This window comes from Falco naumanni, chromosome 2 (genome assembly GCF_017639655.2).
Source record: "Falco naumanni isolate bFalNau1 chromosome 2, bFalNau1.pat, whole genome shotgun sequence".
Taxonomy (NCBI): domain Eukaryota; kingdom Metazoa; phylum Chordata; class Aves; order Falconiformes; family Falconidae; genus Falco; species Falco naumanni.
The window spans coordinates 72171908-72188855 of NC_054055.1; the positions used below are offsets into that span (position 1 = coordinate 72171908).

General features: G+C 45.1%; 1 protein-coding gene across 1 annotated transcript in view; it reads right to left on the reverse strand.

The window, feature by feature from the left end:
* ATP10A (ATPase phospholipid transporting 10A (putative)) overlaps positions 1-15865 on the reverse strand; it is a 118351-nt gene extending 102486 nt beyond the window's left edge. The window contains exon 1 of the mRNA XM_040584814.1: positions 15273-15865. Coding sequence (XP_040440748.1) covers positions 15273-15712 — 440 coding nt within the window. The 5' untranslated portion in view covers positions 15713-15865. The remainder of the gene's footprint in view (positions 1-15272) is intronic.
* Between the last annotated feature and the right edge of the window lie 1083 nt (positions 15866-16948).

Below are 16948 nucleotides of genomic sequence, written 5' to 3' on the forward strand. Positions count from 1 at the left end.
AAAAAAGAGGGCAGAAGGGCACATGACTCTGGTGTAGATGGGATATTTAACAGTGCTCTGGATAAACAGGAAGGATATGGTAAGCACATCTTCATCCACTGATGCCCTTAAAGACCTGAGTTGGGGAGGATACAGCTTGCCTTGGGACTGCTGACTTTCTCTCACAGGTGATGTTTCCGTCTTGCTGCGGGGAGAGTTCATGTGCTTGTGAAGCAAAATTAGTCTGTCATGATACAGAAAACTGTCCATCAAAAAAAGAAATCAAGGGCGGGATGTAAATCAAAACCATCACACAGAGCCCTAGTCTACTTCCAGGGCTCATTTCAAGGCCCAGTTATAAGCACTAACAGTTCATTTTTCTGACATTAGAGGTCAGAACCACATCTGTCTTTTGCCTTATTTTTTAATTTATCTTAGCATTGGTCTTATCTTAAGCGGCCTTCTAATAATCAAATTTTTCCTATTTTTTCCCCAACTGCCTCCCCCATAGCTGACCTCTACAGTATTAACTAAAAAGCCGTCAGTTTGTCGATCTTGCAGCCACAATGTTTTGTCCACAGCAGCTGGTAAGAAGCACTGTTTTTCTGAAAACATGCAAGCAGAAAATAAAATCAAGAATGCTGATGCAAAAAATAACTTGTTTTGGCAAGCTCAAGTATCTTGTGTATGTGTATCTGCAAGGTATTGGTAGCAAAGTTAATTTCTACTTCATCCTAAATATTGCAGAAGAATAACCAAAACAAAACACAAAACCCCCAGATACCAGTGCTTGCCAAGTGGGAAAAAAACCCAAAACACACTGGTGGAAGAAAAATATTTACTTCCCAGCATCTAAAATTGTTATGGGCATTAGAGAGCATTCAGTAAAATGCCTTTTAAAAAAAACACTGAGTGTTATTTTAATAACTTGAAACAGGATACAGAGCCAGTGCTACTTATGCATGAAGTCTGGCTCTATTCTTCCCTCTCCTAGCAGGATGAATTAAGGACTGCTTGTACCACCCTTGCAGCCTGATCTCCTTGTCAGCCATCAGCCCTCTCTGTGCCAGGAGAGTTCAAAGCACAACTTCAGAAGTAAAGTGCCTCTCCTGGAAACGTAAAGCCAGGACCAAAAGTTCGAGCTGGCCAAAGCATAATCCCAGGTCATGGTGAAAAGACTGAATTTCCACTTTCTTGGCTATTTGCATTGCCTGCTTTCAGTACCATGAAAACACTGTGGTTGTTTTGGCCATCAGTTTCTCAACTCTTCAGAGGCCTGGGGAAAAAGACCCACCTCTGCTTTTGTAATGGCCACCCATTCAGTGGCTGTTTGTTGTCTACTATTCAGAGGTTTGTTGATAAATAGCACAGTTATGCAAAATAAGACAGCTGTCCCAGCATACAAACTGCTAACTTGCTAGTTACGAAGTCACACTTTCTCTTGGCAAGACAGCAAAACTGTCACCCTGGCCATTTTCTCCTTGTACCCACTCTGTCGTAAAGCAAACCAACTGAGGTGTACAAAACGCTGTTGGCTGCCTTTACAGAGGAACAGCTGTGACTCCATTCGTACACATTTTAAGATTTATTAAGCTCCCAATCATCTTTTTAATATTTTCCCAGTCCAAGGACTGAACATTTGATGGTGCTATCTATAGCTGCAAACACTTTAACCTCAATTTTTCCTCTTGATTAGAACATTTATGTAAACAAGTTCACAGAGTCCTCTGAGGTGCAAAATAATCTTGAAAGTCAAGTTAGAGACATCTGAACCAACCGCTGTACAGCCAGCTTCCCTCTCAAAGCAGTATGACCGTACCAGAGCATTACGTGCCTTACACAGACTAGTTCACAAGCCTTGCTGAGCAGCTCGGAGACACTAATCCCAGTAATGCCGCAAAGGGCTCTGCCCACACTGCCACACTGCCAATACAGACCTCCTTGCCTCGTGGCATAAATGTGCCTTTGAGTTCCCTACAGAAATCACCAGGGATTGCCCTTACAACAGGGATAGATGCAGAGAGACGTCAAGTATGAAAGCCGGCAAAGTTGGTCATGCAAGGTGATCCTGTAGATCACATGGTGGATGTCAGATTGACCAAATTATTTTAGAAAGCGAGGGGAAAACTCATGGCACAAAGAGAGTTCTGCTGACTTCAAGCAGGGTGAACATGATTCTGGAGCACGAACTACCTACACAGCTGTGGCACGACAGGTTGCTTTTTTGAAGCTTTGGAAAACTAAGAATGTTATGCTTCCTTCCTAAGTATTCAAAAGCAGCTTTTTCACTTCATTTACGTTCTCAGTAAAAATGGGTTCAGATGCAGAAATATGGTAGGATAACAACTCGCAGTAGCACTTGTTTACATATTTCACTTGCTTATCTTAAGCCTGTATCCAGCTTGTTTAATTTGCTTTCCAACCCCAAATTGTAAGTCTTCTAGTAACCTGATCTATGCTGATGCGGTAAATCACACCTATTACATTAATGTCTCTAAAAAAAATTATTTCCTCATCCAAAGTTACTCAAGAAATACTGCTGTCATTAACCGCTAGTAATGAGAATCATGGTTTACCGTCCATTTGGTCAGAGTTAAAATGAAACAACTCCCCAAAACTAAGTGGTCATGTAATTTGCATCTGTATTTACTGAACATTCTTACTGGCTTTTTTCAGTCTAAGGACAATAATTAGGACAGGGTACAGGGTCCCACACACAAGCACCAGATGTGCTCCATCCACAGACAGAAAATGGTTAGCCATGTGAACTTGGCCATGTTCGAGCTGACAAGCCTTGCTAAGAGACAGCACAGCAGTAATGGCCCATATTGCTTCCAAAGCAGCAAGCACCTCTGCATGGTGCTATGAAGCTGTTCAGATTTACCAGCTGGGACAGCCCCACTTCAAGCTGAACGTATACCATATAAACACACTTTTTATGGCTGAGTTTTACGGACTGGCATTCATGCAACCAACTGCATAGACAGAAAAAAAAATTGCTTCTTATTTGAGTTACACTTGGGCAAAAGGATGAACAGAGTAAGCTTTCTAAATACACAGTGCATAGTTTCTCACTCTATACTGCCTATCACCTTAGAGCTCCCACTAAATATGTACAGGTGTGTAGCACAGAAATAAAATTTACAGGGAACACTGACCGGTGTTATGATATTTTTATATTCCGTATGACCTCTGTGGAATGAACTGCTGTGGAATCTAACTGGAACTAATGAGTTACAAAAGCAGGTCAGAACAGAGTTAGACATGGATGAGGAGACATCCCATGGAAGTGCTGGACATCCGGATATATATTCAGAAAGTGGAAAAGTAAGAACTCTGCTCCTAAATGATCAGCAATCAGGTCTGCATCTAGTTTAAATACTGCTTGACTAGCTGGGGCAATGCACCATTGGTCTTAATCACTTCTGTAGATGTGGTTGTGTTTCTAAAGTTTCTTCCAGTGGTAAAGAGTAAAGAACACGTATCCTATTTTTCTTGCTTAAAACTTTTTGGTAGTGTGCAGCACTAGGCATGCTTTCTGTAAATGTGGATAGTGGTTAAAAAAAACCAAACCAAACCAAACAACCAAAAACCTTTCTGCAACTTGAGAGATAGGACAGCTGAAGGGAATGTTATTATGACAAAGAGGCTGGATTCACTGCATAAACCAGCTATTTCTAGTGATAAAGCATAAAGGTTAAACAACAGAGGATGAGATTGCCAGATGTAAAATAATAAACTGGAAAGTTTCCAACTTAGAAGCAGCAGCAGAAGAACATGAATTAATATGCAAGGACCAATCAGCATTATAAAAATCCTCCAAGCCAAACCAAATGCCATTGAAAATAAACTCAGGAACTCTCCTCCTCCTCTTCTGCTCCCTGCATTCCAAGAAGGATTGAATTTAGAATAACCATGGGGAATTTTAGAGAAATCTTACACTAAAATGCTGAACAAAGTCTTTAAAAGGTAGAGACACTGTATGTGCTTCAAAGACACTATTTCTGTCTTTATCACACTAGATTCTTCTTCAGTACTTCTGTTTGAAAAAAGAATAAATCTTTTGGGCTTAATTTTTCTCATGAGTTTTATCTTTAGTGCGATTGGTAATGATCAGTGTCATCCTTTAACAGTTTTGAAACTGGGGTAGTAACTGATAATTTCTACCTGGCTTATTAACTGGAAAAAACCCGAAACACAAAAAGAAACCCAACAAAAAAAACAATCGACCCAAAATAAAAAAAACATATCAACAACCAAACACTTGGGAAATACAAAAAATTCACTGGTTGTTGATTTTTCATCCTTTCAGTGCTAGCTTTGCTAGCTCTACGACCAGCAATATACTGTCAGGCTGGAGATCCTATGCTTCAGTATTCTTTGGCAGATGGATCTTACTGGTCTTCTACACATTCTTCTGGCATGAGCTGGCAGATGCTCCACTCCAGGAAGAAAAGCTATTTCACTGCTAATAAGTCAAGTTTATTATATAACATGGTAGAACTTAAAAAAGCATTCCACTGGGGTATTCCTGAAATTGAAGAGATATCATGGATTGTTTGGTCCATGACAAGGGCTATTACAGACTTCAAACTGGACTCCTGGGAAATGGGTGTGGCAGATTAAACATCAGCACTACTGGACTGATGGTTGGCTCAGCTGTGGTACAGCTTTTCTGTTGAACTTGCATTTTGGAAAGCTCCCACAGGATCATGGTGCTTAGGGCCATGGTTTGGTGGTGGTCTTGGCAGTGCTAGGTTAATGGTTGGACTTGATGGTCTTGAAGGTCTTTTCCAACCTAAATGAATTTATGATCCTGACAGAAACAGGAGCTCCCACACACACCTACGATCCCATGATAAAAAGCAGACAGACACAGGGAACTGTACTGAAAATAAATAAGGGACATAATGTAAGATAAAACCGATAGGAGACTATACATTTAAGCCTGAACAATCAGGAAGAGCAGAGTGTAAATGTTGCAAACAAGCAGATGAACAGGACTTCGGAATTTCAAGACAGCAAACAGTGGCACCACATCTTAGGGTGCTGCCCCTCTTCTACAGCTACATAGTGTCTGCATGTGCCTGTGCTCCCTATGGGTGGGCACTAAAATTCCAGCATCGAAACTGGCAACGAAGGGTAAACCAGCAATACTTAAAAAAGCAAAATAATTTGATCATTTATCCCTCTGATTCAATCCCTGATCGCCTAGTAATGTCGCTTGCAGGTTTTAACACCGGATCCAACTGGACGTGAAATGTAAGCCCAATGTGGTATTTGTGAGGCACCTGGCAGTGAAGCCCCACTTTCACTCTTGTAACAGCCATGATTATGTGAAACACACAACTGCCCTCTGCATTTTAAGAGACACAGCTTGGAAAGTGGTTTTAGCTGACCTAACATTTAGGTACATCCAGACAAACAGAATAATTAGGAACATCTTACCTTACGTTTCAACAGTCCTCCCCAAAAGCTGCCATCTGAGATTAAAGAGCAAACAACAACCACAAATACCAAGATTCCTCACATTATGTAGGCAGCCTGAAAAACTTCAAGGAAATGCAAATGCAATCAGTTATTGAAAGAGGAAAATTATTTATTGATAACAACTCATCTCTTACATTGTTCCTCAGCACTGAGATAAATGATATATATACTTTTCACAAGTATGAACAATATGTTCATGGCTAATGCTGAAGGCAGAATGTGGCAAGAGTTGAAACAGTGGATAATGGGTTATGACCTTCATCTGACAGGTGAACATACTTGCATCTGTTATTCTCAAAGTGTAGTTCTTAAATCATTAAATGTATTGAGAAGGACAGGCTCCCTTTCTACAGTCCAAAAATCATACGGAGCATTAAGAGGAATTAATATCTATTCCCACTGAGCTTACTAATGGAATTCATCTTATCTGAAATCAGCTGTATAAGCTAGTTCAGCTTCACCTATGTCATCACTGGAGAGAGGTAAAGACCTCCTGATTCAAACTAACCTAAGGTAAGTGTCTCAAACTGGAAGGATTTCCCCCTCCTCCTCAAACTGTTCAGTGCTCTCCACTTATCGTGGCACAAGTGTAGATGACTTAGTCAGACTGTTGCTAAAAGCAACATGAAATAAATCTCACCTCTTGTCCCAGAAAGAACCTGAACAGACTCCTTCAGGAAATATTCTCCTCAGGTCACAGACAACCTAATCAGCACTTTGGAGGGTTTCCTGCCAGCCAGCTACAATCAGCAGCTCACTACTGTTTACAGGGAAGACAACTAACGGCATATGCAGAAGAGTTAAGACACAAATCAACTCAGGAGACAGGCACTGCCACCCAAACATCTCTGATAAAATATGAACATAAGATAGCAAAGAAGGAAGATCAGAATGCTTTCAAGTGTGCAGATAAAATCAATATATGTATTCTAGTAAACTGTGTAAGATCAAGTTTTCACAGCTTTGCAGGTGTACAGCAGAGGGAAGTATAGCAAGGGGATGCTGACAATGAGAACATGGGAACTGTGAAAAGTGAGAAAAAGAAAATATGGAACCCTCAAACGTTAAGTGTGGGCCCACATAAAAACAATGTACTACAACTGCAATATCAGGCTTAGGTGGATTGGATTTGATTTCTTATTATCTACTTTTGCAAAAAACAGATTATGTCGTTCTAATGTGCTTAATGAACTTCCTGCATCTTTAAGGGTTTGGCTGCTAAATCTGCCTGCTAAAATTTATCCACTGGCATCTCTTCTAAGATGTCTTGCTCCATGTCTGGATTTTGAGAGAATCTGAACACTGCTCTCAGTTGTATTTAGGTGACTGCTATTCAGCACTTTATGTGTTGTCTTAGTATTTTGCGAGATTCCACAACAATGCCTAATGACTTGTTAGTGAACAAACAGTATCAGCTAAACAGCCAAAACAGCCATATTCAGGTTGTTACCAGAAGGTAGGAAGGTGAACAGCCAAGGGGCAAGCATATAGGTATGTGGCTGTTCAACCTAGAAAAAGTCTAGCGAGCGTAAGATAACGTGCAAAGGTAAAACAGCTATGGTTACAAATGCTGTCACTTCAGAATGGACTTTCTCTTCCTCTCCAAAAGGTCAAAACTACAGAAATACCAAATATTCTGCAACAGCGTTCACACCCACAGTGTCAATATAGTAGCAGCACAGATATATAAGAACTGCAGTGCAGTTGTCAGTCAAGCATTTAAACTCTTCCTTGAAGTAGGTCAGTATTTCCAGGCAACCAGAACATAAAAACAAAACAAGTGACCTCCATGCCTATTATAACAAATCTCCAGCAGAGTCTGGGTTTATGAAATGACTGAGCATGATGCAAATGTTGGCCGCTGCACTGAAGAGACTGGCCTATTTGTCACTCTAGAGAAACTGTGATCAGACAAGAACAAAATTGTAATAAAACAGCAGAGGAGATGGACAGATGTTTCCCATCCCTGAAATGCATGCCTTGCCCCTGAAAACACATGCCTTGCCAGTTCAAGACTGTCCTTTGACCAATGTGTCCTTAAGGATGTATGCTGACCGTGGCAGAGATCTTCACCTGCAACAATTTCAAAACAGAATAAAACATTGCTGCCATTGGAGCAATGAACTAGATGGTAGTTTCCCGGCTGGTAAGGGTTAGGTATCCTCAGAAGTCCACAGCACAGAACACCCTATTAGCTGGGTGGCTAGCAGCTTTCTATGGACAGGCTGTGTAATGATATCCTAGAAATGGCGAAAGAGAGAAAGTTGTTCCTTGCAGCTCACATCCTGCAGGCACTATAAACTCTCGGTTTGGGCCCCCCTCATTCCCACTTCCTGGACACACAGCAAAGATTAAACCAACTCATTCAGAAACATGCAGGTCACCTTCCTCAAACTAAATCTGAGGCTTGCTTTATCAAATCTTTCAGAATCAAAGATGTATTTGTGCATGCACCTTTCCTCAGTTGAGCTCAGTACTTAGAGCTACTCAAGCTCCTAACACCGCATGTCACTGTCATGCCCTTTGCACCTCCTCTCCCCTGCACACCACCACAATCCCTACCCAGGAAAAGCTATAAGCTAGCACCTTTCACACATCTGCGTTGTGGCTGCATTTTGGGTCAACTTTTGTGCTTGACATACATCAGAGGAAGATGCTGCCCATACACCTACGCAAATTTATCACTAAGAGGTCAGTGTCCTGGCTTTTAGCATCAAGTTGGCTCCTCACTTTATGATTATGCCATTCATTGAAATGCACTCTCCCTGGCCCCACGTATAGAGACTCCCACTGTCTGGCTTCCAGTTCCTGGTGAGACAAGATGAAGCAGAGTGTATTGCTGCAGGGTAGCAGCAGGCTTTGGATTGTGTTTCTGCTGTGGATCTCTTCTGGGTACAAAAATGACTGGCCACTAACATACTTGCGTTAGTGCCAGCTCCCAAGTGAAAAACACTGAGGCTGAAGGTCGGCTGTGGAAACTGGTTCGCCTCCCCAACTATGTGAAGTGAAACAAATTGTTCTGCTTTTCATGAACTTAATTGCTCTCAATATATGTGGTTGCTAAAACCAAGCCTGCACAGCGTAAATCCTGCAAATTAGGCATAACCCTGAAGCCATGTGTTTGGCTTGCCAGCTGCATTGTCTTTACTGTGTACATACACAAAACCCCCACACGTACCCAAAAGGTCTAGTATTGCAGGGAGAGAGGAGAGGCACCTCTTACACCGTTCTTGGGCAGAGTGACTGCCCTGCAAATGCAGAGCATGCTGGATTACATGGCAAAGGGAGATCAGGCACTCGGACTTCTCCTGCTGCTGTTGTCAAGGTAGGCTGCCTATCCACACGCGAGTTGTGTAAGCCTGGATGAGGCGTCTGAATTAAATCCTGCCCAGCGACAGGGACACTCCTTCCTTCTCTATTTTCACCTTCCTTATCAGCTAACATTAGTCAGGAGGAGGAGGGAAAATCGCAAGAAGCTGCTTAAGTTTTTTTCATTCCTGGGAGTCCTCCAACACTCCCATAGTAAAACTAAGAACTCCCAGGCAGAGCTTGAGAGCGCTACTCTAATAAGTACTTCTGGAGGACTGGTCTGCTAGCAGAAGGAATGCCCTGGCTGAGTTATGCCATGCTAACTAACAAGCAGTTCCACAAAACACTGATCTATAGCATGATTGTCACGGTTTTCAATTCTCGTTTTCAGTTCTGACTAGATGACATGTGGAAGGTGGAATCTGAAATCACAGTACCAGGCAGAGCTGAACAATACATACAATTACTTCCTCTTGTATAGTTCCTTTGGAAATGTACTCTGACAGAACCAAGTGGATCGTTATTCTTTTGGCCACCTCTAGTTATAATTATGGTCTCAAGGTAATACTGACACATGACAGCAAGTAGATCTGCGTATAAGGTGGCCACCTATATTTCTGGGCTGTGGTCTGCTTAGCACAAGTTATGGTGTCTCTCCAGAGTGCAGCATGCACCTGCAAAAATTAGTTTGGGGACATCACTAAGTCTTTCAGTGGAGACTAACAGCATCTTCTTTGGCAGTTAGCCAGAGGCATATTAAACAGCCTACAACTGCTCTCATGACAGCCTATACCAATGAAAGAGCTCAGTAATGAGGCATTTTTCTTTTCCAGTAGTGAAACTCAGGCACTTGGAAAATCTGCCCTACACTAAATAGCAAATAAACAGCATACTCGTAGATGGCCAGACAGATGGGTTCTCCTGTGCATTGCAGCTGGCTACGTCTCAGCTTAGCACAGACGTCCCTTGCTACGAGGACAAACTACTACAGAATGAAATTGCTCCCTATCAGTCTAATAGAAGAGCCTCTACTACATCTCCCAATGAGTTTACTTACTGCCAGCCCAACCCAAACTGAAGCGAAGGACAAAGACACAGTAAGACAAACAGAGCTGCACCTCTCGGAAACTCAAGGAGGGAACACTGATGTCAGAACACAGATTCAGACTGCTACTTTCTGCTTTCAGCTTTCTGTGCACCAAGCTCACTCACAGAGGAAATTGAGTAATCCCAGGTAGTTTCCTTTTGAATCACATTTAGTGACATTTGTGTTCTGGAAGGAATGAGACAAACTTCTTCTGTTGAGAAATGTCTTACCCTGCCAGCGCGTTTTGGGACAAGAAGCTACTCTGGTCTATTCGGGTAGTAGTGGGAGATAATCACAACCCATCTCCCCAGAGACTGGTGTTGCCAGCAAAATAAGGCACCTAAGAAGTGAAGTGGTTGCAGGGCAAGTCATCATGTGACTATTTTAGAGGCCATGAGTGGGATCTGCTCTGCCCTTGTGAGGGTTTGGTAACACTGTTGTATCTTTTGCCTCCATGGCTGGAATTGCTTTCAGTGGCGGGTTGACAGAGGGTGACAGAGGGGAAGAAGAAGGGAGTGTATTTTGGAAATTTTATGAAACATGTTGCCCACATCAAACTCTCTTCTCTCCTCCTCTTGAGTTTTGCAGAAAGAAACTAACATTTAATGTAAAACAGCCTGCTTTGATAGCTGCCAGAGTGCCCCATTAAACATTTTCCACACCTGAGGGGAGACAAATATCCAGTCGTAAATTCCAATTTGTCTTGAATTTTCTAAGTCACAGGTTGACAGAGGAAGCAGTTATCACTCCCTGATCAGCATGCAGAGACCATTACACTCTTTAGCAATACTGTTCAATGGCCACAATAAGAGTTAGAGAGTAGATTTAAAAAGCAAAGCCCTTTGCTTTTTAACGTAAGGCTCCTAGAAAAATGGTAGCAGAGATTATTTCAACAACACAGCACTGAATCAGTAACAAAATGTAATTCCCTGCTGGATGAGTGCCATTATTTGTTGTGATTGTAGTTATCACTATTCATCTTCTATTTACATACCATGTAAATGTATACCACAGTTTGTAAAAACACACTGAAAACAAAGCCCCTACTTAGAAGAGTTTTAACACTTCTGCTCCAGTGACAAATTTAGTTGTATCAAATACTTAGAGGCGGCAGCAGTGTGTGCATCCTGGAATTACCTGGAGCAAACATTTACATGTATGATGCACAACTCCAGCCACAGCTGGTGAGCACTGGAGGACAGTAATTGCAGAGAAAAAAATCACCCTTCCATCCTCCAAGCCAAGATAATAATGCAGAATAGCCAAATAAGTTTTCACCATTAAGACTGCAAATTTTTAACCTCCACTCTTCAACCTCCATCCCTGTGTGATGGAAATGAGGAAGAAAAATAAAGAGACACTAAGATGATCACAGGTTTGCAAGTATTATGTACACAGAGCAATTTTCTGCAGGTGTGGCTCTAATGCCTTTGGAACTTAAAACAACTAAGAAAGAGTTTTGGCTGTGATCCAGCATTCCTAATTTAAGCACCTGCACGGAACCTAAATTCTAGGTGTCCTGTGAAACTGTCCCCCTAAAGTAAGTGCCCAATATCCTCTGTATTGCTAAATGGGAGAGCTGCCCTTAAAGGCCTCCAGAGAGAGGCCCCATTAATTTCTCTTGGCTAAGAAACATTCCCTCTTTGCCTGTAATGACCCTGACTGCTCTTACAGGCAGACCTGCAAACTCCATCACAGAGCAACACAAGCCTGCAATTCTCTAGCGTGTTTCATTCTTCAGCATACACTGCCAATTCAAACTCAACAGCTTCTTCTCATTTTATTCAAAGAATCAGGTCTTTTCACTTGACACCATCTGACTCTAGAAAAAGGTATCTTTTGAGGGACTCTCCCAAACATCCAGAACTTCTAAACAAAAGCTGTCTTCCTTCTGTGAAAACAAGCTGCATCTTTCTTCAAGCTTTTTACTTTAGGTTGCATCATCCTTTACTGTTCTGTTGTCCACTAAGTGTTGCCAACTATGAGCCACTGAGTCATTGATTCAGCAGTGGCTGTATGAGAACAGGTCATCTGAGTCCACTGGGCAGGCAGGAGGAAGGCAGCCTGGTCTGCACACCAGCGCACCAGTGTCAAGCAGTCAGCCTAGCAAGAGCACAGTATTTTCCCCCAGACTGGATTACTGACATGATCGCCTGAGTAGGCTGTTCCCAAGGAACTCGAAGTGGATACTGCTCGCATGCTGTTGAACCTCCTCCTGATAAGCTGGCCTGAGTAGCAGTAGGCTCTGCCTACCCCTGCATTCTCTCTGTCCTGTAGATCTTACATCATTAATTGCTACTTGAATCAAACAGGGGACGGGTACTTCAGCAGCCAGGAAAGAAGCACATGGAGGATATATGACAGAATATACAGGATCTGATTTGAGTATTTACTGGGTCACTAAACAGTGTATAACATAAGATTGAGGTCTTTTCTCTGCTACTGCGAAGCAAAAGTCCCTGTCTTAAGCTGCTGATTTATAATTCGCTGTCATTTGCTGTAGTCTGCGTTTGAAAGCTGTAGTCCATGTTTGAGGTGGCTCTCTTGCAGCTTGTGTGAGGCCATCATGGCTCAGAGGACCACCCTGGCACCCAGATACATCCTGTCTCACAGAAGGCCTCTTTCAGAGCTACAAAGTACTGACCAGGAAGAGAGGAGTTGCTGCTCTCTGACAAACCTAGGGGAGCACATCACTGAAGCTATGTTCATTAACCTGCCCCACCTACACAAGCATCTCTATCGAGGACAGCATTTGCATCAAAGTCTGCCTCCATAGCACCACAAGGAAGTGGCAGAGTGGGGAGGAGAGAGAGTGTCTGGGTTGGTCAAAAGGAGGTAAAACTGATCAGCACAACTGATCAAAAAGGTCATCACCATAAAACGGCGGATGTGGGGAGAAAAGCTGTTATTTACTACTTCCTTATGTGACATTTATACTTCAACATTTTTCCAGAACAAGAGACTAAGGAAACAAGGTAAAAGTCATGTCCAGTCGCTTCTGTTTCTCCTGGCATGACACCCTTCTGAGAAAACAGCTTTTCTGAACTCAACGCCCAGCACCTTTCATAACCTTGATACAAATCTCTCAATCTTGGCTCCCTGTCACTCAAGTTAGCGAGAATCTTAGTTTTTATCTCCAAAACAGCAAGTTTCTAGTCCCATCTCACTCAATGGGGGTGGAGGATGTTCAAAAGATGACTTGGTGAAGTTTAAAAAAGGCTAAAAAAGAAGAAAAAGTGGGCAGATTAAAACCATTTAAGCAAATTATTTTCACCTCCTGTTTTGTTTTTATTGTTTTAATTGTGGGAGGGAAGCTTTTCCTAGGGACTGCTGGAAAGTGGAAATAGGTGACCTGCTACTGGGGACCAGGCTTCTGCAGTGAGCTGTAAGGACACATTGTCCAGTTCTGCTCACAACCAGAAAGCTGTCCCTGAACAGGTGATGAAGCTCCTAAGATTCCGTGTTTGCTGCCCCACAGGGCCTAGGCTGACACATGTCTGTGATGCAAATGTAAAGTCAAACTACTCCCAAATTTATCTGTCTAAGTATCACCCAATAGCAATCTAACCTCTGCAATAAAAGGAACAATTCTGATTTTTTACTCTGGAACAGCACAAGCATTATAAAGGGCAATGCACTTAGCTGGGAGTCCCTTTAAAAGAGCATAAGTGGCATTAACACCAAAGGTACACCTTTTCTCATAGTCATGTCGACTTTTTTGGCAGCAGAGAGGGGTATGGAAAATTGCAGGGAGTAGAAACATTCCAGAATATCCCAGTACTGGTATCTGTTAATATTTTGAACAGCTTCTGCAACAGGTATTTCTTCTTTCTTTTCAATCTAGGAGATAAGAGAGCTTATTTCTAAATGGATTTTAGTTGGTAAAGGCTAGATTAACCATCCTTATTATCACTATTTTATTTTACTCCAAGAATAGCCTCTTACTAGCCCTCCTACCACCCACCTCCCTAAACACCAAAGCGTTCAGAGTTAATGACAACTATAGGCAAACAAGGCACTAGGCACAGCCTTAGGTTAGAAATGCCTACGTGTGTGATTCGGCTAGGTTATTTTCGATTTAGTTTACAGAAATAAAGCCATTTTACTTGTGTTCCCATGCATGTGTATCTACTGGTGGGGGAATATCCCTGGGTGAGATTTCTTGTCCGATATGATTTTGTGAAAAAACAAGCTGAGTCACTGATGTTGAAAACGCAGCCTTTTCAGAGTTCTTTTTATCATTTTATGTTATTTTTTTCCACATGCTTTTCTTGCAGTAGGAGAGTTACTCTCTGCCTCAATGCTTACGTCAGCCCAGAGGACCCCTCCCAGCCAGCCCGTGGAATCACAGTGTAAGCTTCTTGGCACGTGTTTCATTTCTGTTAAAACTTAGAAGCACCAGAAACAGAACTAAAACCTGCTCTCTCAGAAAACATACTTTTCTCTCAGTCCCCAGAAAACCTTAGCCTTAACTACTATGAGATTACTATCTAGCAATGAGAGAAAAGCAAAACAAAATTACTGTAAAGCTGGATTCTGAGCACATAAATGCTGGTGCAAAAGTAATTTCAGTCTGATTTATGGATACCAAGTGTTCCAAATGCATAGCCCAGATCATTAAAAAAAAAAAATATTCTGAAAGAGACAAACGACCTAACACTCCATCCATTGGAGCACTGAGAAACAGCAAAGTCACAGGGAATGATGACAATTGAGACAATAAATAAAAAGCAGTCACTTAAAAGTAAGCCTTCAATGGAAAGACTGCCTCATTCTTTGGAAAAGCAAACAGTTTAGGCTCGCTAATCCACATGTCATGAAACCCCACAGACCTAACTCAAATGCAGATGCCTCTGACCTCCATGCTTCCTTCACTCAGTGAAGATTTCGTAGATTACTTGACTGAGGCCTCACATTACTATAAACCAAATTAATGCCTGAAACTACACACCAGTGTAACTGACCGCTCAACACTGGCAAGTGCTTGCATAAAATCTTGCAAATCAAACACTGCTTGTGACGCATACATTCACTTTGCCACGCACTGTCCTTCCTTTAAAGCACAGAACACTAACAAGCCCAGAGCACATGTGTAGACCTATAAAAAATGCTGCTTACTCATAAATCAGTGATTTACTGGGGGAGCCCAGCAACCGCTGGGGACTCACTTCCACCTCAAGGTACAGGACCGTAGGAGCTCCCGCAGTTCTGAGTAAAGAGATGGAAGGTACCAGCTCCAGGAGCAACTGGAAGTCTCTTCATGCTTGGAGCGGAAAGGAAAGCCCTCTGCAATGGACCTGCTCGCTGCCCTGCTTTCACACTTCTGCTTGCCCACGTCCTCGTGCCTGGTGCCAGCTGCCGCCACCACAGTGCCCCCCATCCCCGTCCCCCACCTGCGCCGCCTCACCTGCTGTACACCAGGCACTCCATGTGGTTGATCTCCTTGTCGGAGCGGTAGCGGCTGTAATCCTCCCACAGGTCCTTGATGGCAGTGACCGCCAAGATGAAGAGGACGGGGGCCAAGGCCAGCTCTGGCTGGAAGGCGTTGACAGCCGGCACGAAGTTGAGGAGCGCAATGAACACAAAGTAGACGTTGGCCAGGCGGTGGAACTGCTCGAAGAGGTTCTTGGGCAGGAAGGAGAGCGCCGTGTACTTGGTGGTCTTGAGGCGGTTGCAGGCCAGGGCCGTCCTCTTGGACTTCTCCACCTCGGCCTCAGGTAACAAGTTGGAGCGCACCACCCGTGTCTTGCTCTCCTTCTTCTTCCTCCGCCTCCTCTTCCTCTGCCTCTCCTTCCCCTCCGGCAGCACCTGGGGTGCCCCCTCTGCTGCTGCCGTGCCCTGGGACATCGCTGCCGCCCTCCCAGCCGCCCCGGCCCGGGCAGCGCGGGCAGCTCCCACGCCGGGCACGGCCCTATGTTATCATCCTCCGCCGCCCGCCACGGCGCTCCTTTCCTCTTCCCCTCGGGGGGGAGGAGGGCCCTCACACCCGCTCCTAACCGCTCTGCCGGGACCTCTCTCGCTTTCTCCTCCTCCTCGGCCGGGGAGGGGACGTGGGCAGGCGGCGGCCCGAGCCCTCCTCCCGCGGGCCTCGCCCCGTCCCGCTGGCGGGCTGGGCCCCGGGCCGGCCCCGGGCGCGGGGGATGCGGCGGCCGCCGTCCCGTACGCCATGGCGCGGCCGCCGGCGGGGCGCGGGGGCGGTGGGACGGCCCGCGGGGAGCGGAACGGGAGCGGGGAGCGGCGGTGCCGCACACAGCCCGCCCGGCCCGGGGCGCCGAGCCGCCAGGGACACTTCGGCGGCTGCTTCTGACTTTCAGCCAGGCGCGGGGAGGAGGACCAGGAGGGTCTGGGCGTAGGATGAAAAAATTCCCGCGGGAGCGCTCCCGGCGCCGCACCGGCCCGCGCCCACGCTCCAGCGGGAGTTTGTACCCGCTGGCTCGTGCCACAGCACCGCGCGCCGCGGGCGCCGCCGTCCCTGTGCGCAGCGCGGGCGGCACAGCGCGACGGCCGGTCCCCGCTCCCCGCTCCCCGCTCCTCGCTCCCCGCTCCCCGCTCTCGCTCCCCGCTGTCCGCTCCCGCTCCCCGCTGTCCGCTCCCGCTCCCCGCACACGCTCCCCGCTCTCCGCTCCCGCCCGGTACGGGCGCGGTGCCCGGGGCCGCCCCGGGCCGGCCGCCGGAGCGGAGGTTTCTGCGGAAAGCGGTGTGTGCCGCCCGCCCCGGGCCGCAGCCTTTGCGTGGATGCCCGTGCGGGTCCCTCGGGGCAGGGGTCTCCAGCCAGGGGTGGCCGTGCCTGCGCCGCGCGCGCAGAGGCTCGCGCTCCCTGCCCGCGCGGGGGTTGGGGGTGGGGAGCGCGATAGACGGCCTTGAAATACGGAAGAGAGAATAAACCAGGTTGAAAGACTTGGTCTAAAGTCACAAGCACATGAATGTATGCAGATGTTTCAAGATCAAGTAATACCAGAATAACGGAGGTTATTGCTACCGGGTGGGACGCGAGTCTTTGCAGCATCGCTTGAGGTTGGGGTTTAAGAGCAGTTCTTTTAAATATGAGATTCCTCAGGCAGCACAAAAGGTTGCTACAGGTCG